Source organism: Harmonia axyridis, chromosome 3 (assembly GCF_914767665.1).
Source record: "Harmonia axyridis chromosome 3, icHarAxyr1.1, whole genome shotgun sequence".
Lineage (NCBI taxonomy): Eukaryota > Metazoa > Arthropoda > Insecta > Coleoptera > Coccinellidae > Harmonia > Harmonia axyridis.
Genome location: NC_059503.1, coordinates 32,224,782 through 32,241,648, shown reverse-complemented (window position 1 = coordinate 32,241,648; position 16,867 = coordinate 32,224,782). Strand labels below are relative to the sequence as shown.

The 16,867-nt window shown below is 35.6% G+C and overlaps 1 protein-coding gene across 3 annotated transcripts in view; it reads right to left on the bottom strand.

Annotated features, from left to right (window-relative positions):
• LOC123676703 (GTPase-activating protein CdGAPr) overlaps window positions 1–16,867 on the bottom strand; it is an 83,301-nt gene that overhangs the window by 7,855 nt on the left and 58,579 nt on the right. For all 3 annotated transcript variants that reach the window (XM_045612833.1, XM_045612830.1, XM_045612831.1), the window contains exons 6-13: window positions 16,116–16,361; window positions 15,862–15,993; window positions 15,219–15,531; window positions 11,665–11,947; window positions 11,455–11,585; window positions 6,231–6,569; window positions 2,665–4,958; window positions 386–937 (exon numbers count right to left, since the gene is read on the bottom strand). In XM_045612833.1, the coding sequence (XP_045468789.1) occupies window positions 386–937; window positions 2,665–4,958; window positions 6,231–6,569; window positions 11,455–11,585; window positions 11,665–11,947; window positions 15,219–15,531; window positions 15,862–15,993; window positions 16,116–16,361 (4,290 nt within the window). The remainder of the gene's footprint in view (window positions 1–385; window positions 938–2,664; window positions 4,959–6,230; window positions 6,570–11,454; window positions 11,586–11,664; window positions 11,948–15,218; window positions 15,532–15,861; window positions 15,994–16,115; window positions 16,362–16,867) is intronic.

The window sequence follows — 16,867 nt, the reverse complement described above, 5'->3', positions numbered from 1 at the left end:
AAGAGACAACTAAAGGGATGAGATGCTACTCGCCCGTTTAAAATAGAATAAAATGGTTCGACTCGACTAAATCACTTGCTGAACTACTCGACTAATTTTCATTGTTCAGACATTTTTATTTATTAAATTACTCGCCATTGGACTGAAATACTAGCCTAATGCCTTAAGTAAGTTTGACTTTTAAAGGGTGCTTTAGGGATTAGCCAATTTATAGCGATTATAAATTATAATCGATTGTCTTTGAACTGCAAACAAGTGAATAACGTATTTTATTCAGTGCCTTATGTGCTATGTCCCTCCAAGTGTTCTATGAATGTGTATTGATCGAAATAGTCTTTCTCTTAAACATCCACACAATTTCAATAAAGATCATTTTTCAACATACCTCGGACTTATTCGATCCAAACTGCCCCTTCTCGACTTCGACTCGTTCGCGTTTTGTTTCTCCCTAGATTCGTATGTGTGTCTCCTTCTTTCACTTTTGAATATATCTTCAGCCTTGCTCCTCAATATGAAGTTCTCCCTGAAGGCCTTATCCGACTCTCTATTAACCAAATCTCCCAACCTGTTATCTTTAGTTACTAAGTCTCCATTGTTCTCTTTCGGCAAGACCGAGGTCTTTTTGCAAGGTTTTGGTAACTTGCTCGGCGACCCCGTGCTGTTTCTCTCGAACATAGCTGCCCTGGCCTTGAGACTGTTGGGCCTTATTTCCACAGCTACGTCTGTGACCTTCTTTTCCTCGACGAGTGGTTTGGAAGGAAGTGATTCGTCTTCTAAAACGACAGAATCATCACTTCTGGTGCTTTTCCTGCGCACTCGGTTCAGGTCTGAAAAAAAGTCTGGACTTTCCTGGGGTTCTTCTTTGTTGGGAGACTTGTAGATCTTCATTCTGGATAGCAGGACATCCTTATCTTCTTTAAAGCTCTCTGTTCTGTATCTAGGGAAAATACGATGCTGTTAAAACATTTAGTTATCAGGTTATCGATAAGTGAAAGAAGAATCTTAGATAATATATTGGTGGTGTATGGAAGGTTTCATGTGAAATTTCTAGTAAATATTCATATTGTCTCAAAACGAGGAGACGCAGTGTAACACCAATAATAGATGGAATATCTGAACGTTGTGTCAGGAAGTTCAATGAGAATCAAAATAGAACCTAGTATGAATGTAATGATTTTTAAGACATAATATTAAATGACGTCTTCCGTCGCTCAAAGAAAATCAGTCGAGTTTTACAGACAGATCAAGAATACCAATAAAAAATGAATGTATCAATCAAATCGAAATACATAATGCCAAGAATGGTATTGATTTTTAAGAATCGGAAAAAGAGAGCAGCTGAATGTATGTGGCTAACAAATCAATTTGTTACTTTGTAAATGATTGTTTAAGCTTTAGAACGATTGTGGTGTTGTTGTGCACTCGAATTCAGTACTTAAATTGATTCTTGATAGTGTTCTTAAAACTGTCTTCTTTTATAACAAGCGGTCCTGACTGGCAAACCGGTAAGTTAAGATAACAGTCCTCTCAGATGGTACCATTCTTTGAATATCTGTTCATATAAAGGGTGTTTTTTTTGAGCTATAGAACTTTAAATTGCAATAAAACAACGATCGACTATTCGATTGACATGAATTTTATTTATCCGCAAGATAATCTTGCGGCATTACATTTTAAATATGATTTCTGGCATATGACCGCCACGGCTGGCTCGGATGTAGTCCATTCTGGACGTCTAATTTTCGATGACTTTTTCCAACATTTGTGGCCGTATATCGGCAATAACACGGCGAATGTTGTCTTCCAAATGGTCAAGGGTTTGTGGCTTATCCGCATAGACCACAGAAAGTAGTCTTTCTTTACATAGCCCCACAGAAAGTAGTCTAGCGGTGTTAAATCACAAGATCTTGGAGGCCAATTCCAATTCCTGTGCTCGATGGAGGATAGATTCATTCGGGTCTTCCTCAATGCTACGCTCTTCAGAAGCAATAGCTTCTTCTGTACGCACCGTACGGCGTCTCTGGGGATGCGAGTTATCAATAATAGTAAACGTGGTGCGAAAACGTTCCATCGTTAATCGAATTAACTGCTCTGATGGACGATTTTGTCGACGATAAAATGGACGTAGTGCGCGATACGTATTCCGCACAGAACCATTATTTTCGAAATAAAATTGCACTATTTGCAAGCGTTGTTCAGGCGTGAGTCTATTCATGATGAATTGCCAAACCAAACTGAGAATAAATCACTTGACAGCTGTTAAATCGGTCGCCATCTTGCTGCTTATTTGACATTCCTGTATATAAAGTGAATGAAGTAAAACTATTAAATATATTGCATTTTGTGTTACTTTGTCATTGCTACCACCTTAGATGACACCGAACCCTGTCGACTAAAACTACTCTTGTGTGGTTTACCAATCATCACTTAAGATTGACTGCCGCTCGAGAATTATCAGAGGTAAGGCCCCACACGCCAAAAGGGCGTTAAAAATGGCACCCGAGCAGGGACACCAAAAGGGCATTACAAAATGGCTATCAAGGCGATAAATTTGGGTGAATGATACATATTTTGTGTTCCATTGTCAGATTCCCAGTACTTTTTCAAATGTAATAGTGCTAAGAAGTAATTCTTCAAATCAACAACTCAACATCGAATACTCACTTTTCTTGCAGAATCTTCCTCCTCTCCTCTTTGTACTTCTCTATTCTCTCCCTCTTTTTCATTTCCTCCTCTTCAACGTTTCTGTCTCCGTTCAATCCATGTGACAAATGGAAGCACTCTGTTTCTCTCTCTGCATCGTCATGCGGCAGTACTTTCGGTTGATTCAGCGTCTTTGGCAAAGTGTTAGTCTTGTAGTTCAGACACTCGTCCAAACTTTTCCTCCTGGAATCCATGTCAAAGCCGAACTCCTTGTTGAATTCCTCCTCATCCAAACTCCTCGTCTTCATCTGATTCTTCAGGTTCCTAGCTCTCAGACACGGTGGCAGAGAGTCCTTCTCGTAGAACTTCTTGTGGCGCTGATTAGTTTGAATCTCTTCATTCAGCAACGCCACCTGTGGTGTAAAGTTAGTTTGAATCTCTTCATTAAGCAACTCCACCTGTGGTGTACAGTTAGTTTGAATCTCTTCATTCAGCAACTCCACCTGTGGTGCAAAGTTAGTTTGAATCTCTTCATTCCGCAAATCCACCTGTGGTGTAGAGGTATTTTCGATAATTTCAGAGTACTCGTTAGGCGTTTTAATTTCTTCCACCGTCTCCTTACACTCTCCGAATTTCATAAGCATGTCTTTCACACTAATTTTATCATTGGATTCACTGTGTTCGCGCTTTATTTCAACGTTCTCGTAGACATTCATCGCGTCTGGTTCTCTCATATTTTCACCTTGTAAGTTTTCGTACACATGCGGTTCTAAGGAGTCATAACTCGTGACCTCTTCTTCCATATTCACCTCAGAACTATCCAAGTTTTCTTCTGTTATATTTTCTATTATTGGTTTGTTCTCAATCACATCTAATTCTTCTTGAACAATTTCTCCATCTGAAAATTCCAGCTTCAGCAGAGAATTGACTTCGTGTATAGAACGTCTGAAGAACTTCACTTGTTGGTAGACATCCTCATTGTCAATAACGCCATCCGTGTCGACTACATCCGCTCCAAGACTAGATTCATGAATATCCTTAATAAGACTAGCATCTCTCTCGACCGAAGGACTAAAATCGATCAAATCGCCACCGCCGTCAAGCCTCAATTTCGCACTTTCCAACACTTCGCTCTGTATCTCTTGCAACAGGCTACTCTCGCTGGTATTCCGAGTCTCCAAAGGACTCACAGGAGTCAACAAATCCTCCAAAGATTGAGTGTCGGACTTCAAGGGAGCAGGACTAACGTTCGGTGTAATACTCTTTGAGGAGGAAACTGGGAAGCTGAAAGAAGACTGACTCAGATTTTCTGTAGAGCTGTGCAGCACCTCACTCAGACTTTGGTCTGTCGGACTGTTAGTGTTTTCGATGAATTGGTACGGAGCCGACGTCGAGGAGGGAGTGTACTGGATGTTCGAGCCAGAAGACCTGTTAGAGCTGAACGTTTTGAGCTCTTCAACGGAGAAAAGCGATAGTTGTTCGTTGGTATCGTAAACGACGCTGGAGCTTAGATTAGGTTTCATGTCTTCCTTTCGCGTTGAAACTTTATCTAATGCGCTTAGGCTCTTTGGTCGGTCTTCTCTATCGCTCAATAACAAGGACAGACAGTTGTCTCCTTCTCTCAACTCAGGTTGACTGGCTTGTTGGATAGGCAGTGATGCAGTAGAAGTAGGAACTACCGCTTTCTCCGGTATTATGGTGACGTCCTCGTAGATGGATTCGAAGTTGGCCTGCGTTTTTAACGGCGAAGATTCGGCGCTTCTTTGCGGCGACTTATAGGTTATACTGATCGTGGTCAGGACATTTTCGTAGGTCGGCGTCGACGATTTGTTCAAGTTCTGGTATGTCGGATCGTTTGGCGAGCTCGTAGTATTCGTGCTGGACTCCCCCAGAGGTCTGTACATGGGCGATTGGGGTGTCACGCTCGTCGTGCCGGCTGCCTTTTTCCCGATGTCGTTTTCAGTAAATGACTTCACTATGGTGGGTTGTGTCACTCCTGAATCTAGATTCAAGGATTGTCTCTTATCCAAGATGTCTGAGTTCCTAGGCGATTTATTCCTGGGTTGATAAGAGTCGCTGCATGGAGTAACTGCGTTTTCCGAGTGGACTATGGCGGTGGTACTAACTACGTTCTCGGGAGTGTTGCAGTCGATGTACTGGATGTCGGAAAGCTGATCTTCTAACCTGGTGCGTTTACGGGACGTCGAATCCGGGGAAAGGACTACCCTAGCTTGCTTTTTAGGCGACGGGTTGCCGGAATTGGCAGCGCTGTTGAATTCCTCCGGCCTTGCTCGGGTCAGCACTCTTCGTTGATTCTGCAAAATCAAAACCTTCAGATAATCTATCTAGCTCTTTTTTTTAAAGAATAATGTACTGAAAGGGTAGCAGCGCATCTCATATTTTGAGCAACTACCTTTACAACTCAAATATCCCGTTAACTGTTGAATTTTGGCTATCACTAAATATGCCTCAAACGACAGCAAATGAGTACTACTAACACGTCCTCCGAGGTTCACGTCTAATTTGGAAACACAAAAATAACGAACTGCATCAGTTTTTAATTGTAGTCTCTAAGAGAAAATGTAAATGTATGATTTTCGAATTCTATTAACATTACTGACATTTTTGTATCTAATCTTCAGTTTATTCTCTAGAACTTTAACCTGGAGTATTAGTGTTATTATTAGTATCAAGTGTTGATTATTTAGAGGCAATATGTTTCTTTTTATTTTCATTAGAAACTCCTTATTCACCTCACATTCCATTACTTTATATTTCAGATTATTTCATTGTTAAGCGCTACTTTTGAAATTCAGGGATGAGCAATCTCTAATTTTATTGAATACTTAATACAGGATTTTCCAATAAGAGGTTTCATTTTGAATAGCCCGAAATCTGGACAGCTATAAAAATGGTGAAGATTTTGAAGTCACAATTCGCAAACGCACTTTTGGGTCTTCGTGAAGTTCCTTTTCAACCGGCTATAGTGAACCTGGTGAAAAAATGGAGTTAGTGATGTGAAGAATCGAAACCGTGTGCGTCGCTCAAGAACAACTGAGAATATTGCTGCTGTAGCCGTTAGTGTTGACGAAAACCCAGGTTCCTTGCCGATCTTGGGAACTAGGCTATGATTAATGATTTTTTAAAGACGGAATTGGAAGATATTGATTTGGACGACGTTTTTTTCAACAAGACAGTGCTACGTGTCAGATAAGCAACGAAACAATCGCAATTTTGCAAGAAAAGTTTCCTGGCTGTGTTGTTTCTCAAAGAGGTGATTACAATTGGCTACCGAGAACTGGGATTTAACGCCTTTTTTATTTGGGACCACGTGAAAAATGAGGTCTATTCTAATCTCCACAATCGATTCAAGATCTTAAAGAAGGAATTCGTGAATGTATCGACCTACAGCACCTGGTCATTGAAGCCGTTGCAGCCATTTGACTGATCTAGTTTTCCATCGCTAATGACATACCTTCCACTTTACAATGAAATAAACATCTCAAAATATACAAGACTTTTTTATATCAAAATGAAACCTTATTGGAAAGCCCTCTATATCATCATCAATTATTGCGTTCACTCACCGTCTCCCGCAGAACTTTTGGCGAACTGACCAGGCTCTCGTCCTCAGAAAATATCCTCATCTCGGTTTCCTCCAGGTCGAAGTTGAGCTGGATTTCGCTGAGGTCCAGTAGCGAGCCTTCAGAGTTGTTCTGCGAGTTCTGCAGTGTATCGAAGTAGGAATCGTGAGAGATAGATCGGTTGTGACCAGGGGGTTTGTGGAGGGAGTGGAGGGGACCAAGAACATCGCAGTCGTTAGGGCCGGGTTCTGAGTGACCGGAAGTGAGGCTCTCAGCTGATTTAACGCTGCGTAGCTTTCGTCTCACCTCTATCAGCTCTGGCTCAGTAGTGATGGCTTTTTCCTGAAAGGGGAAATTGCTTTTAGCTACAAGGATTATGGTTATAATCTAGTAGTCGTAACATTCGTAACCATGTTTTGATTAATTTCTTCTAGGAATGAGTCCAATGACTCTGATTACACATCCAACAGAGTCAAATTTGAAACAGTCTTCTTTCACGGATTCACTTTAGCTTAATGTAAAAAGCACCGTACAGAATTGTGATATTTCCTAAACAATGTTTTCGAGCAACAAACCAAAAAACAACAAAAAGTATAAGCCAAAAAGCGATACGTAACCAGAAGCCACAGATGGCAAGTAAAACATCAATGTCATATCAACAAGTTTCCTTTAATATGAAACGCTTATAAAAACAGCCGATTGAATGATTATTTTCAGTTTCATACTATTGGCTATTTTGGGAAGTAGTCACATGCACCGTTTTCACCTAATTTACTTTTATCTTAGTTAATGACATTATTTTGGACCGATGATTATTTTTAACATTCCGAACCGTGATATTTCAACCTACCATCAAATTTAATCTCAACATTTGGGGAATTTGATGGAAATTGGTATTGGTCATTATTTTAACAGAGAATATTTTTATAAATAAATTTATTTTGAATTGATAATACGAGACTTAGTAAAAAACTAACGGAAACTAAAAAAAACAGGTGGAGACACCTCCAGCAGAAATAATATAATTCTTTTGATATTCCTTTAATCTATCGTTAATGAAAACACGGTAGGCAAGATCAGAATCCGACTTTGCAGGAGATATCAGTGATGAATACTCAAATTCTCTAAAATAATCATCTTTTTGAAATAACCATATTTAGTTACTTCTACTTTGTAAATAATATATTTGGGAAAATTAGTTTATTTCATACTCCATTATTAATTAATTTTTCAATTGTTTTCTATATTATATTAAGTGACTAAGTGAGAGAAAAAAAAAACACCCAGTGATAACGAATTTATTACCAAAATTTTTGTTATACATTCTAACAAGATCAAGTTTCTCACTGCATCCTCAATGGGATTTGAAAAAAAAAGAAGTAAAGCAAAGGCATAAGTTTCCAGTGAAAAATGCAATGTTACATTGTCTTAACAAGGACCGGAATTGTTTTCGACGTTTTCACTTGCAATGAAAATATGTAAATTCTGTTATTTCGCTGCATTAAAACCTATTTCTAATGGATTGATTGCAAATATTGACAAAAAATGGCATGTTAAGGAGTTAATTCAAATAATATAGGGTTACCATTGATAAAAATTTAATTTCAAATAATAATATACTTTATTTAAACTTCTCCTATGAACAAAGTAATTCATCATCATTACTATAAAAATAAACAATACTCAACAGAGTGGACAATTCAATCAATCATAACTATCAAATAAGTTTAAAACATCCTTTTCCGTTATCACTCAGGAAAAAATAAGGTGGGATTTCTTAACAAAAAAAAAAAATTCAGGAAGACTAAATAAAAATCAATTTAAATTTTTACCACTAGAGGAATTACTTGTTTCTGGTAATTTGTAATCCTTAACAACGACAAAATAAATGGGCTTATTCCATTTACTAAATGTACATTTGAATTAAAACTAATACGTATATAAATAGGCTGAAGAAGCATTCTTTAAATCAATTATATTCGAAATGAAGGAGCGGGGTTGAGAAATTATCCATTTTTGATATTTCAATGTAAGTATTGTTTCGATTTTTTTTGTGTTAGACAATTTATCTGGAACCAAATCACCTCCCAAGCCGAAACTTCACATATCTGCAGGTTCTTCAACCGATCCAGGAATAATATTTCTCCGTCTACATTAAGATTGTCTCCCTTGATTATTGCTTCACGTCCTTTCTTTCTATACTCCTTCATGAAGCTCGCCAATTGCTTTTGTTTTTCTCTTCTTCCGGTAACAAATCTTGGGACATGAATGTATTAGTATCTGCGGATTTTTTCAACACATCAATTTGTTTCACTCTTAATGTGAATTCTACTAAAACAGGACTTTTCTCACCTTTGTTCAGCCTAGAGCCAGCGTTTGAATCTTTTCAATCAACTGTAAATTTTTCCGCTCTACTATAATTCTCCTAATATGGTCTACAACATTTACACCTTCGTACTCAGAAGTCAATACATGAATAACAATATTATTCTTCCTCTGGTTTTTATGTAGAAGATCAATTGCTTTACGAAGATCTTCATTTTGTTTTTCTAGTTCGATCACCCAATTTTTGATAACTTTTACTTTCTCTCCGCAGTTTACTTTTAATTCAAGCAGTCCGATCTAGACGTATCTCTAGATCAGTAATATACTTCCCAATTGATCAGTTCAAATCCGCTATTAATGTTTCAAGGTATTCCTTTTGACGCTTACTAAATTCTCTCATTTGGCCTTGAAAAAATATTGTTATGTGCTCCTCTTTAGATAATTTATCTTTTATGAACTGATCAGTAAGTTACCTAGGTATAGCATTCAATATCTTCAACTATGAAGCATTGATCGATTAAATCCGCAAATATCGAAATAAACTTTTTTTCCTCAAGAATATATACGTATATTATATATTATTAGGGTAGAACTCACCCTCATTCACTTACTGTTTATTTCTTGACTTTTAACTCTTCAGAAAACCGAAGTCATTTTGTATTTCTTTAAGATGGATGTAAAAATACTCTCAGTGAACTAAAGCCCTCCACACATATTAACATATTCATGAAATAATTCGGAAAACGAATTAACAATGTATAATTCGATGAGTAATCGGATTATGAATAAAAACTGTACGTTACAATTAAAAAACGAAAGTTACTATCAGTCGAACGAATCTGAAGTTTTTTTGTATCTTTCAACACAGCTTAACTATAAAATTTCAAGTGGTTATCTCGCTCTTTTCTTTAAAATTTTTAACCAACGGTGATCGTGAATCACCGAGTATAACTTCGTATTACATTTTAGGAAAATTAATATAAACCTGCCGTATAGATAGCAAAAAAAAGTTGTGTTTTTTCTCAATCACCATTCATATAGGAAAAATTTAAAGTCGAGTTACAATTTATGACTGGGAAACTCTCATCTTATCTGCTTATCGCAATAGTGCACGAAATGTCAGGTGAAAAATCGACTAGTTCATGGCTAAAAACCTTGGAAATTTCGAATTGTATTGAATTCCATATTTTACTTCATAGTAACTGGAAAACAGATCAAGTGACGAACATTTGTTCAGTTGTAATTATTTCTAGTTAAAACGAAAATCTGTTGACGATCCATCTAATAACCCTCAGTTCTCTACATCTTGGGCTCTCCCTTGGTGAATACGAAAAGAGTAAAAGCAAAGAAAACCTGCCATAATTACGAATGGACAATTTTGCAGAAGAATCACAAAAACTGCAGTTTGCATATTAAAAACAAGTAGAAAGCGATTAAAGGAAAAAGATCTTCAATACATTATTATGCTTCGAAGTGGGATCTTTTATGTCATATACATAATTCAAATAACTCGTTCAATTCGAGATTTTCTGAACTATTTTCGTATGTATCAGTGTAACAATATTAAAAATAACTTAATAATACTTACCAGTATCACCTATAATTTCAAGAATGAGATGTGAAATAAACTACTGCCAAGTTTTCCATTTCCACATAATAATAATACACGAAAATACAAGCATAATGCCTTAAGTTGAATTGATTGTTGAGATGCGTAATTTACTAACTTCAAATCGATTGTCTGTCAGGGAAGAGTTTATCCAAGCAAAACTTTATATCTGAGCAACTAACTACATGCATGCTTTCACACGTTTATTGAATTGTACAGACCAGCTTGCAAAAGCTAGCCATATGTTTTTCCATATCTATTGTTCAATGTCATTCCACATCTTATAGTTAGAATTCACCAAATGAAGTCATTCCCTCTGTACAATTCAATAAAAATACTCAAAATAATTTAAAAAAATATCAGTCAAATATACTCTTCGAGAAGACACAATGATTCCACTACTCCCTACCACAACTTTCATTTAAAAATTTTTTTCAAAAAAAAATTTCGCAATAATCATTAGATCCGACAGGGACCATTACTTATATTTGCATTAATTTAAAAAATTACACTTCCGTTAACTCGATAAAATTTGTATGTATCGCATAAATAATGTGATTGTTTTGCAATTATGAATGTAACCTATCAACAAATCGCCCAGCTTCCAAAACGTCGTTTATCCTTTTTCCCTCCCATAATGATTTTTATTCTCTTTTTTAAGTAGTATTGAATAATATCATAAGCTCAGTGTTAAGAATACCGTTTCTGTAATGGAGGTATAGGCTTAGCTACTGCGTCCCATCGCCAACCCAGACAGATCTTTGTTCATTTTTTCAAAAGCGAAAGGATAAAACGTCATTAGAAAGTTTCTCTTCTGATCAATGAATTTGATCCTAAAACTTTTTGCTCCTGATCAGAAGCGCTAACTATTGAGTCACTGGTTCGTGATAAAATAACAATAAAAACCATGTTTAATCACTAAAAGCAACATCCATTATAAATGAAAATTGAATGTTCAAATGGCAAGGTATGACCGAAGATATTGCGAAGTTTCTAACACATTATAACTTACACAGCACAGATCTTTTTTCAAAAAAAAATTTCTAATGACTTTGATTCGAAAACAACTTGAGGGGTGGAGTTATCAAAGCGCATCGCGCGGCATAAATTCTAGACATTTTTAATAAAAAAAGTACTTTACAAAAATGAAACTAGTCAGTAGGGAATAAGGTCTTCTTTCATGCAAGGAACTTCAATATATTCATTCTTGGATTCGCTGGTTTTCGACAATTGTCATGAAATACTCTTGCGTCTTCTGGGACTTTCAGCTGGATAAATCAATTCAAAACTTACAGAAGTACTAAGTCCTGGAGTCGAAGACTTTCGTGCAATCTTCAGGTTTGTTTGTGTGCTACTTCTAGACTTGCCGAAGAAGGACCTCCATCCCATCGGCGACCTCTTAGTGTGGCCCCTTTTTCTCGATCCTGCAAGGAAAAAATTGTTTCAAAACAGTATAGGGAAAAATTCACAGAAAATCCGATGAATTGAAATGACATTTCTCACCTGGTGGTAAATCTATAACAGTATGATACTTTTTGGGGAGGTTCTTAGGTCCACCGCCAACCTCTATGTATTGGCATTCCTCGTTCCTGTTGTTTAAAAGGTGCTTACTCCTAGCTTCTTCTAATGTGATAAGTTTAGTAGGCGTTGAAATTGCAAGGCTCTTTGGCCTGCATTTTCTCGGCGACGACGTATTACTAATGTCTAATATAGGCTTATCTAAATTTGGCAAATGATCACAGAATATCAGGTCAGCGAAGCATATAAGAAACTCAGTCACCACGGCCTGAAAAGAAAACAAATATGAGCAAATATTACTACACCACTTTTCCACAATCAGATATCAAAAAATTAATTCTTTCGATAAAATGTACCTCAAAAAATCAAACGTTGAAAAAGGTTTACTCGCTAGGGTAAATCCCTATCATATTCTCATTTCACTACAGTGTAATTTAATGCATAACTGCCAAATATTCAATTTATATTTTATTGCAATGCCCTATAATGTACAACATTTTTGGTTTTCCTTTCTGGAGAGAAAACAAATAAAGCAAACTCTTGAGCATGCAATGGCCCATACAAAAAACAAGTCAATTCAAGGTTTATTCTAAAAATTTGACTTTGTGATTTATTTATATAATTGACAGTATTAAGATGTCTAAAATCATGGTGAATGCACTCGTCAAATTTTGAATGCAATGACATTCGACCAAATTGAAAATATTAGTCTTAGTTCGTGGCGGCGCCGCAATGTCATACTTGTCATTTCGATCTTTTTCCGTTGTTTTTGATTGGATACATTAATTAAAACCGGATAATGACCAATCAAAAGCGACGTGTAACCGAGTATGATCGTGCAAAGTCGTGAAACAAAACACGAAACGTTTACTGGAATGAATTCAAATATTTGTAATAGAGAGAGTTTATTGGTATTTCAATTACAAGAATTACTTCAATATATCATAACTATAATGAAAGATATACATATAGGTATATAATGGCACAAAACTCGTAAATAATAAATAACAAGAATCTTAATTTGTTGATAGCGCTACCTACAGTTGACATAACGAAGCTTAACTAATATTTTCAAAATTGGCAAGACAAAAGCTAATCAGTTCATACACCTGGTTTTTAGACATCTTAGACAGTATTGACACTTTGAAGGATGTATTTCGAGTTGCCTGATAGAAAGTAGGTGATTGAATTGAAACGGAAACTATTCTTTCTTATTTTATTGAGGATGATTGATATAATGGAAAAGCATTTAGAAACACGTAATTCTGTTGATTGCGACAATAGATAATCGAAACACATAGTTGTCCAGGTTCTCGAAATCCAATTATTTTTGTTTCAACTCTACCATCTACTGCAGGCAACCCAAAATACTTCAGAATGTAAAATTATACTCTATGATTGTTCACTCGGTCGGAGGACAGGAAAGCTTTTTTTTCTGTACGTTTTTTTCGAAAATATTTTGTTGTATAAACCTTCTCATGTAAAATAAACGGAGACAACAACAAAAAATTATGCAATTTGGTGCACTCGTTTGAACGTGAAGCCCTTACATAATATCCATAGATCCTCTTTTATGTATAGATGTAAGCTAGTAAGCGGAACATTATCCTATTTCTTTGTCTCCCCATGCAGTGTTGTCCATAAATGAAGTGTACATAGAATGATATATTGCAAAATAGTGAAGAATAAAACAAATGTTTTCATCAATGTTTTTTTTTTTTAAATTTGCATTAGTTTATTTTTTATTATATTGGAAAAATATACATTCATATGAATAATATATATCTTTTCTTTTTTATTTACCAGCATCATTGTATAAAGATTATTAAATAATAATAATAATGAAAATAATAAACCAAAATTTTAGTTACTATAGTCGCTGATAAAGGTCGAAGTATAGGGATTTCGAGAACTCCTGGATAGAAGACCAAATGCAATGAAAATTTTAAAATATCGAAAACTAGAAAAATGGATTTCTATAGAGTTGTACTGAACTGAATAATAATTGTATTAGTACCTCAAACTCTAACATGAAATTTTATGCCTACATATTTGTTTTTAATGAAAAAATAAGACTAAGTAATTACACTAGTCTAACGTATAACTTCCATCAGTAGACAAAAAACTTTTGTAACCTGTACTTCGTTCAATCACAGGCAAAATTGTTTTACTGTTGATACCAAATTGACTATCTTTGACAAGCAATAAATCGACGAAACTATGAAAATTTGCATTTTCGCTTTCCTTAACCAGGAGAGTATGATGTACTGGGTTTTTCACCATAATTTGACCCCCCCTTTAACTTTGATACTGAAAGAGGTACAAAAAAATGTTTCCCACAAAAGTTTGTCGAAATCGACTATTGTTTTTCAAAATGATTTCACAAAATGAAATATATACAGAGTGGGCAACATATTGATTGCAACTTCATCTTTTCAAATGGAACACCCTGTATATTTTTCTATATTTTACTAGCTCTTATTCCCTTGATTTTGAATATATGGCATATGTTTGGCCTATCTTTCTTATTCTGAGTACCACAGAGTTTCAAATTTTAAGAACCACCTTGCAATCTCAGTAATCAAAACTCAGAAAATAAATACGCATATATAACTCTTATCAATTAATCTTCGAATAAATTTAATTGAGATATGATTACTTCAAACATATTCGACAATATAACCAATCAAAATATGGAAGTATATACAGGGTGTTCAATTTGAAAATATGTAGTTTCATTCAATATGTTGTTCACTCTGTATTTATTTCAATAGATGTAATCATTCTCAAAAAATTTATTTCATTTCGTACATTTTTGTATGATATATTTTTATGTATCTGTTTTTGTAACAGGGTTAGAGGGGGGGGTTCAATTTATAGTGAAAAACGTATGTCATATATCGTTGCCAACGAGAAAACTCAAAAAAGGGCATTTTTGAGTTATCGCAGCCTACCACTTGAAAACTGATTACTGAGCATGCCAGGTGGTTCTTAACATTTGAAACTCTGTGGTACTCAGAATAAGAAAGATAGGCCAAACATATGTTATATATTCGAAGTCAGGGAAAAAGGAGCTAGTCAAATATAGAAAAATATACAGGGTGTTCCATTTGAAAAAATGAAGTTGATATCAATATGTTGCCCACTCTGTATATATTTCATTTTGTGAAATCATTTTAAAAACAATAATCGATTTCTTGAAACTTTTGTAGGAAACATTTTTTTGTACCTCCTTCAGTAACAAAGTTAAAGGGGGGGTCAAATTATGGTGAAAAACCCGGTACCTAAGATATTCTACCTATGTTCCACATATTCCTCATTTTGTTACATGTCAGGTCATATAAACGCACATCTGCATGCAGAAACTGTAATTTTGTATACACATTTTGCATACATACTGTGTATCGAATCTCACTAATGTCATTGCGTTGGGTGCCAAATAGACGTACGTGTGGTGATAAGTAGCACCTCATACGTAATGTCTAAATGCCAACGATTGTGGTTAAGAACCATAAATCATATTATTATGGATACTTTACCTGCACCCCAACTCCTTGCAGCGCCGTCACACCTCCATCCTCTAACTCTGCACACCTCAAAAGGTTTGGCGCCCATACAATAGCGACGTTACGCGTCGTCATGCCTGTGCTTGGTCCGTGTTTCGCCACTCTAGCGAGGTGCCTCATCAGGTACTCTAGGGTTCTATAGTGTGGTGGCGGTAGCTTCTGAACCGCCTCCCGCATTTTTAGCAGTCTTGCGTGGTCCCCCTCGGTACCCTTCACTCCTGTGTGCTGGACAGCGTTGACAAAGCTTTGGTAGAGCTGGTATGTGCAGAGGGGATTCGGTAGTTCCCTAAAAAATGAAGAGTTATAGAAATAGAAACAAATTGGTGAAAGAAAAACACTGCTATCTTATATCACGTAATATCTCTCCTCTGTATATAGAATAACCAATACTTTTATTTACATTTTTCAAGGACGAATTTGGGGATGATTTATGAAATTAACAATAACATAAAAATATCGCAAAAATTTTCCTCGTCCCGAAAATTAAACAATGCTATTACCATAGGGTATCTATGGTAGAAATCACAGGCTTACTTTACTCGAAAAATTTGAACGAAAAAAACACAAAACAAATTGAACTCCAGTCATCAAAATTATTTCAATGAAAATATCTCACCTGAAATACATTTTCAGAAGAGATGCCACTGAGTGTATATCTTGCAATATCTCTTCAGTATAGAGGTTTGGTATCCGATCTTCGTCGAAAGCATTCCTTAACTTTTGTATATTGGAGGTAATGCCAGACAATCTGAAACAAATTAAATCATATTGCTAACAATATTAACAAATGCTATAATAGACAAGGTGAATAATATTCTTTCATTTGTTCTCTGGATTACACAGATTTTTTCCGAAATGTTTTTAACTAACCTGTAAATCCCGTCCACTATACCGTTCTTTTCTATGAACTCTGCGCAACATTTCAGCACCATAGGTATCTCGTGTCCTGAATTTAAGAGGTGCTCTCCTAGGTCACAGGCAAATACTCTCTCCTTCAAGATGCCACTTTGTTTCAGCCTTCTCCTCGACGGTCTGTTCAAGATGAAACTCCGAAAAAAAGTAATTAATTTTCCGTGCTTACGAAGTACTGGCTTGATGGAAGAAATCGCCAAAGAACTGCAAAGGTAAAAAAGATTTCAGTATTTCTAAAAATACTTAATATTCTCTTATGACTTCATAAAATTAAATAAAAAAATACCTGGCAAACTAATTTAACGAATATAAAAACTACTGAATCCATATTTAACATCCTTTTTTAACTTGTACTTCGAATCTAGAAGAAAAGATGCAATGCGATAGTTTCAGTAGGCACGTGATATGTAACTTTGAAGGATTCAATTCAAGATTTATAAATTCAAAATATAGATTCTTGTGAGTAGGATAAAAATGTAGGTAAAAATCACTTCCATCAAAGAAATTGTCTTCAAAAAAGGATTATTAAATTTAGGATGACCAAGTAATTCACTGAATCATCGAAATTTTGAATTTAGAAGAATAGCAAGTGTTTAGATATAAATAAAAAAATCTAAAAATCACCCAAGGATCCTTTGAAATATTAAAATCAATTCAAAACTATGTAGAATCTAAAAATTTGAGAAGAAAAATAGTAATATTCAAATGAA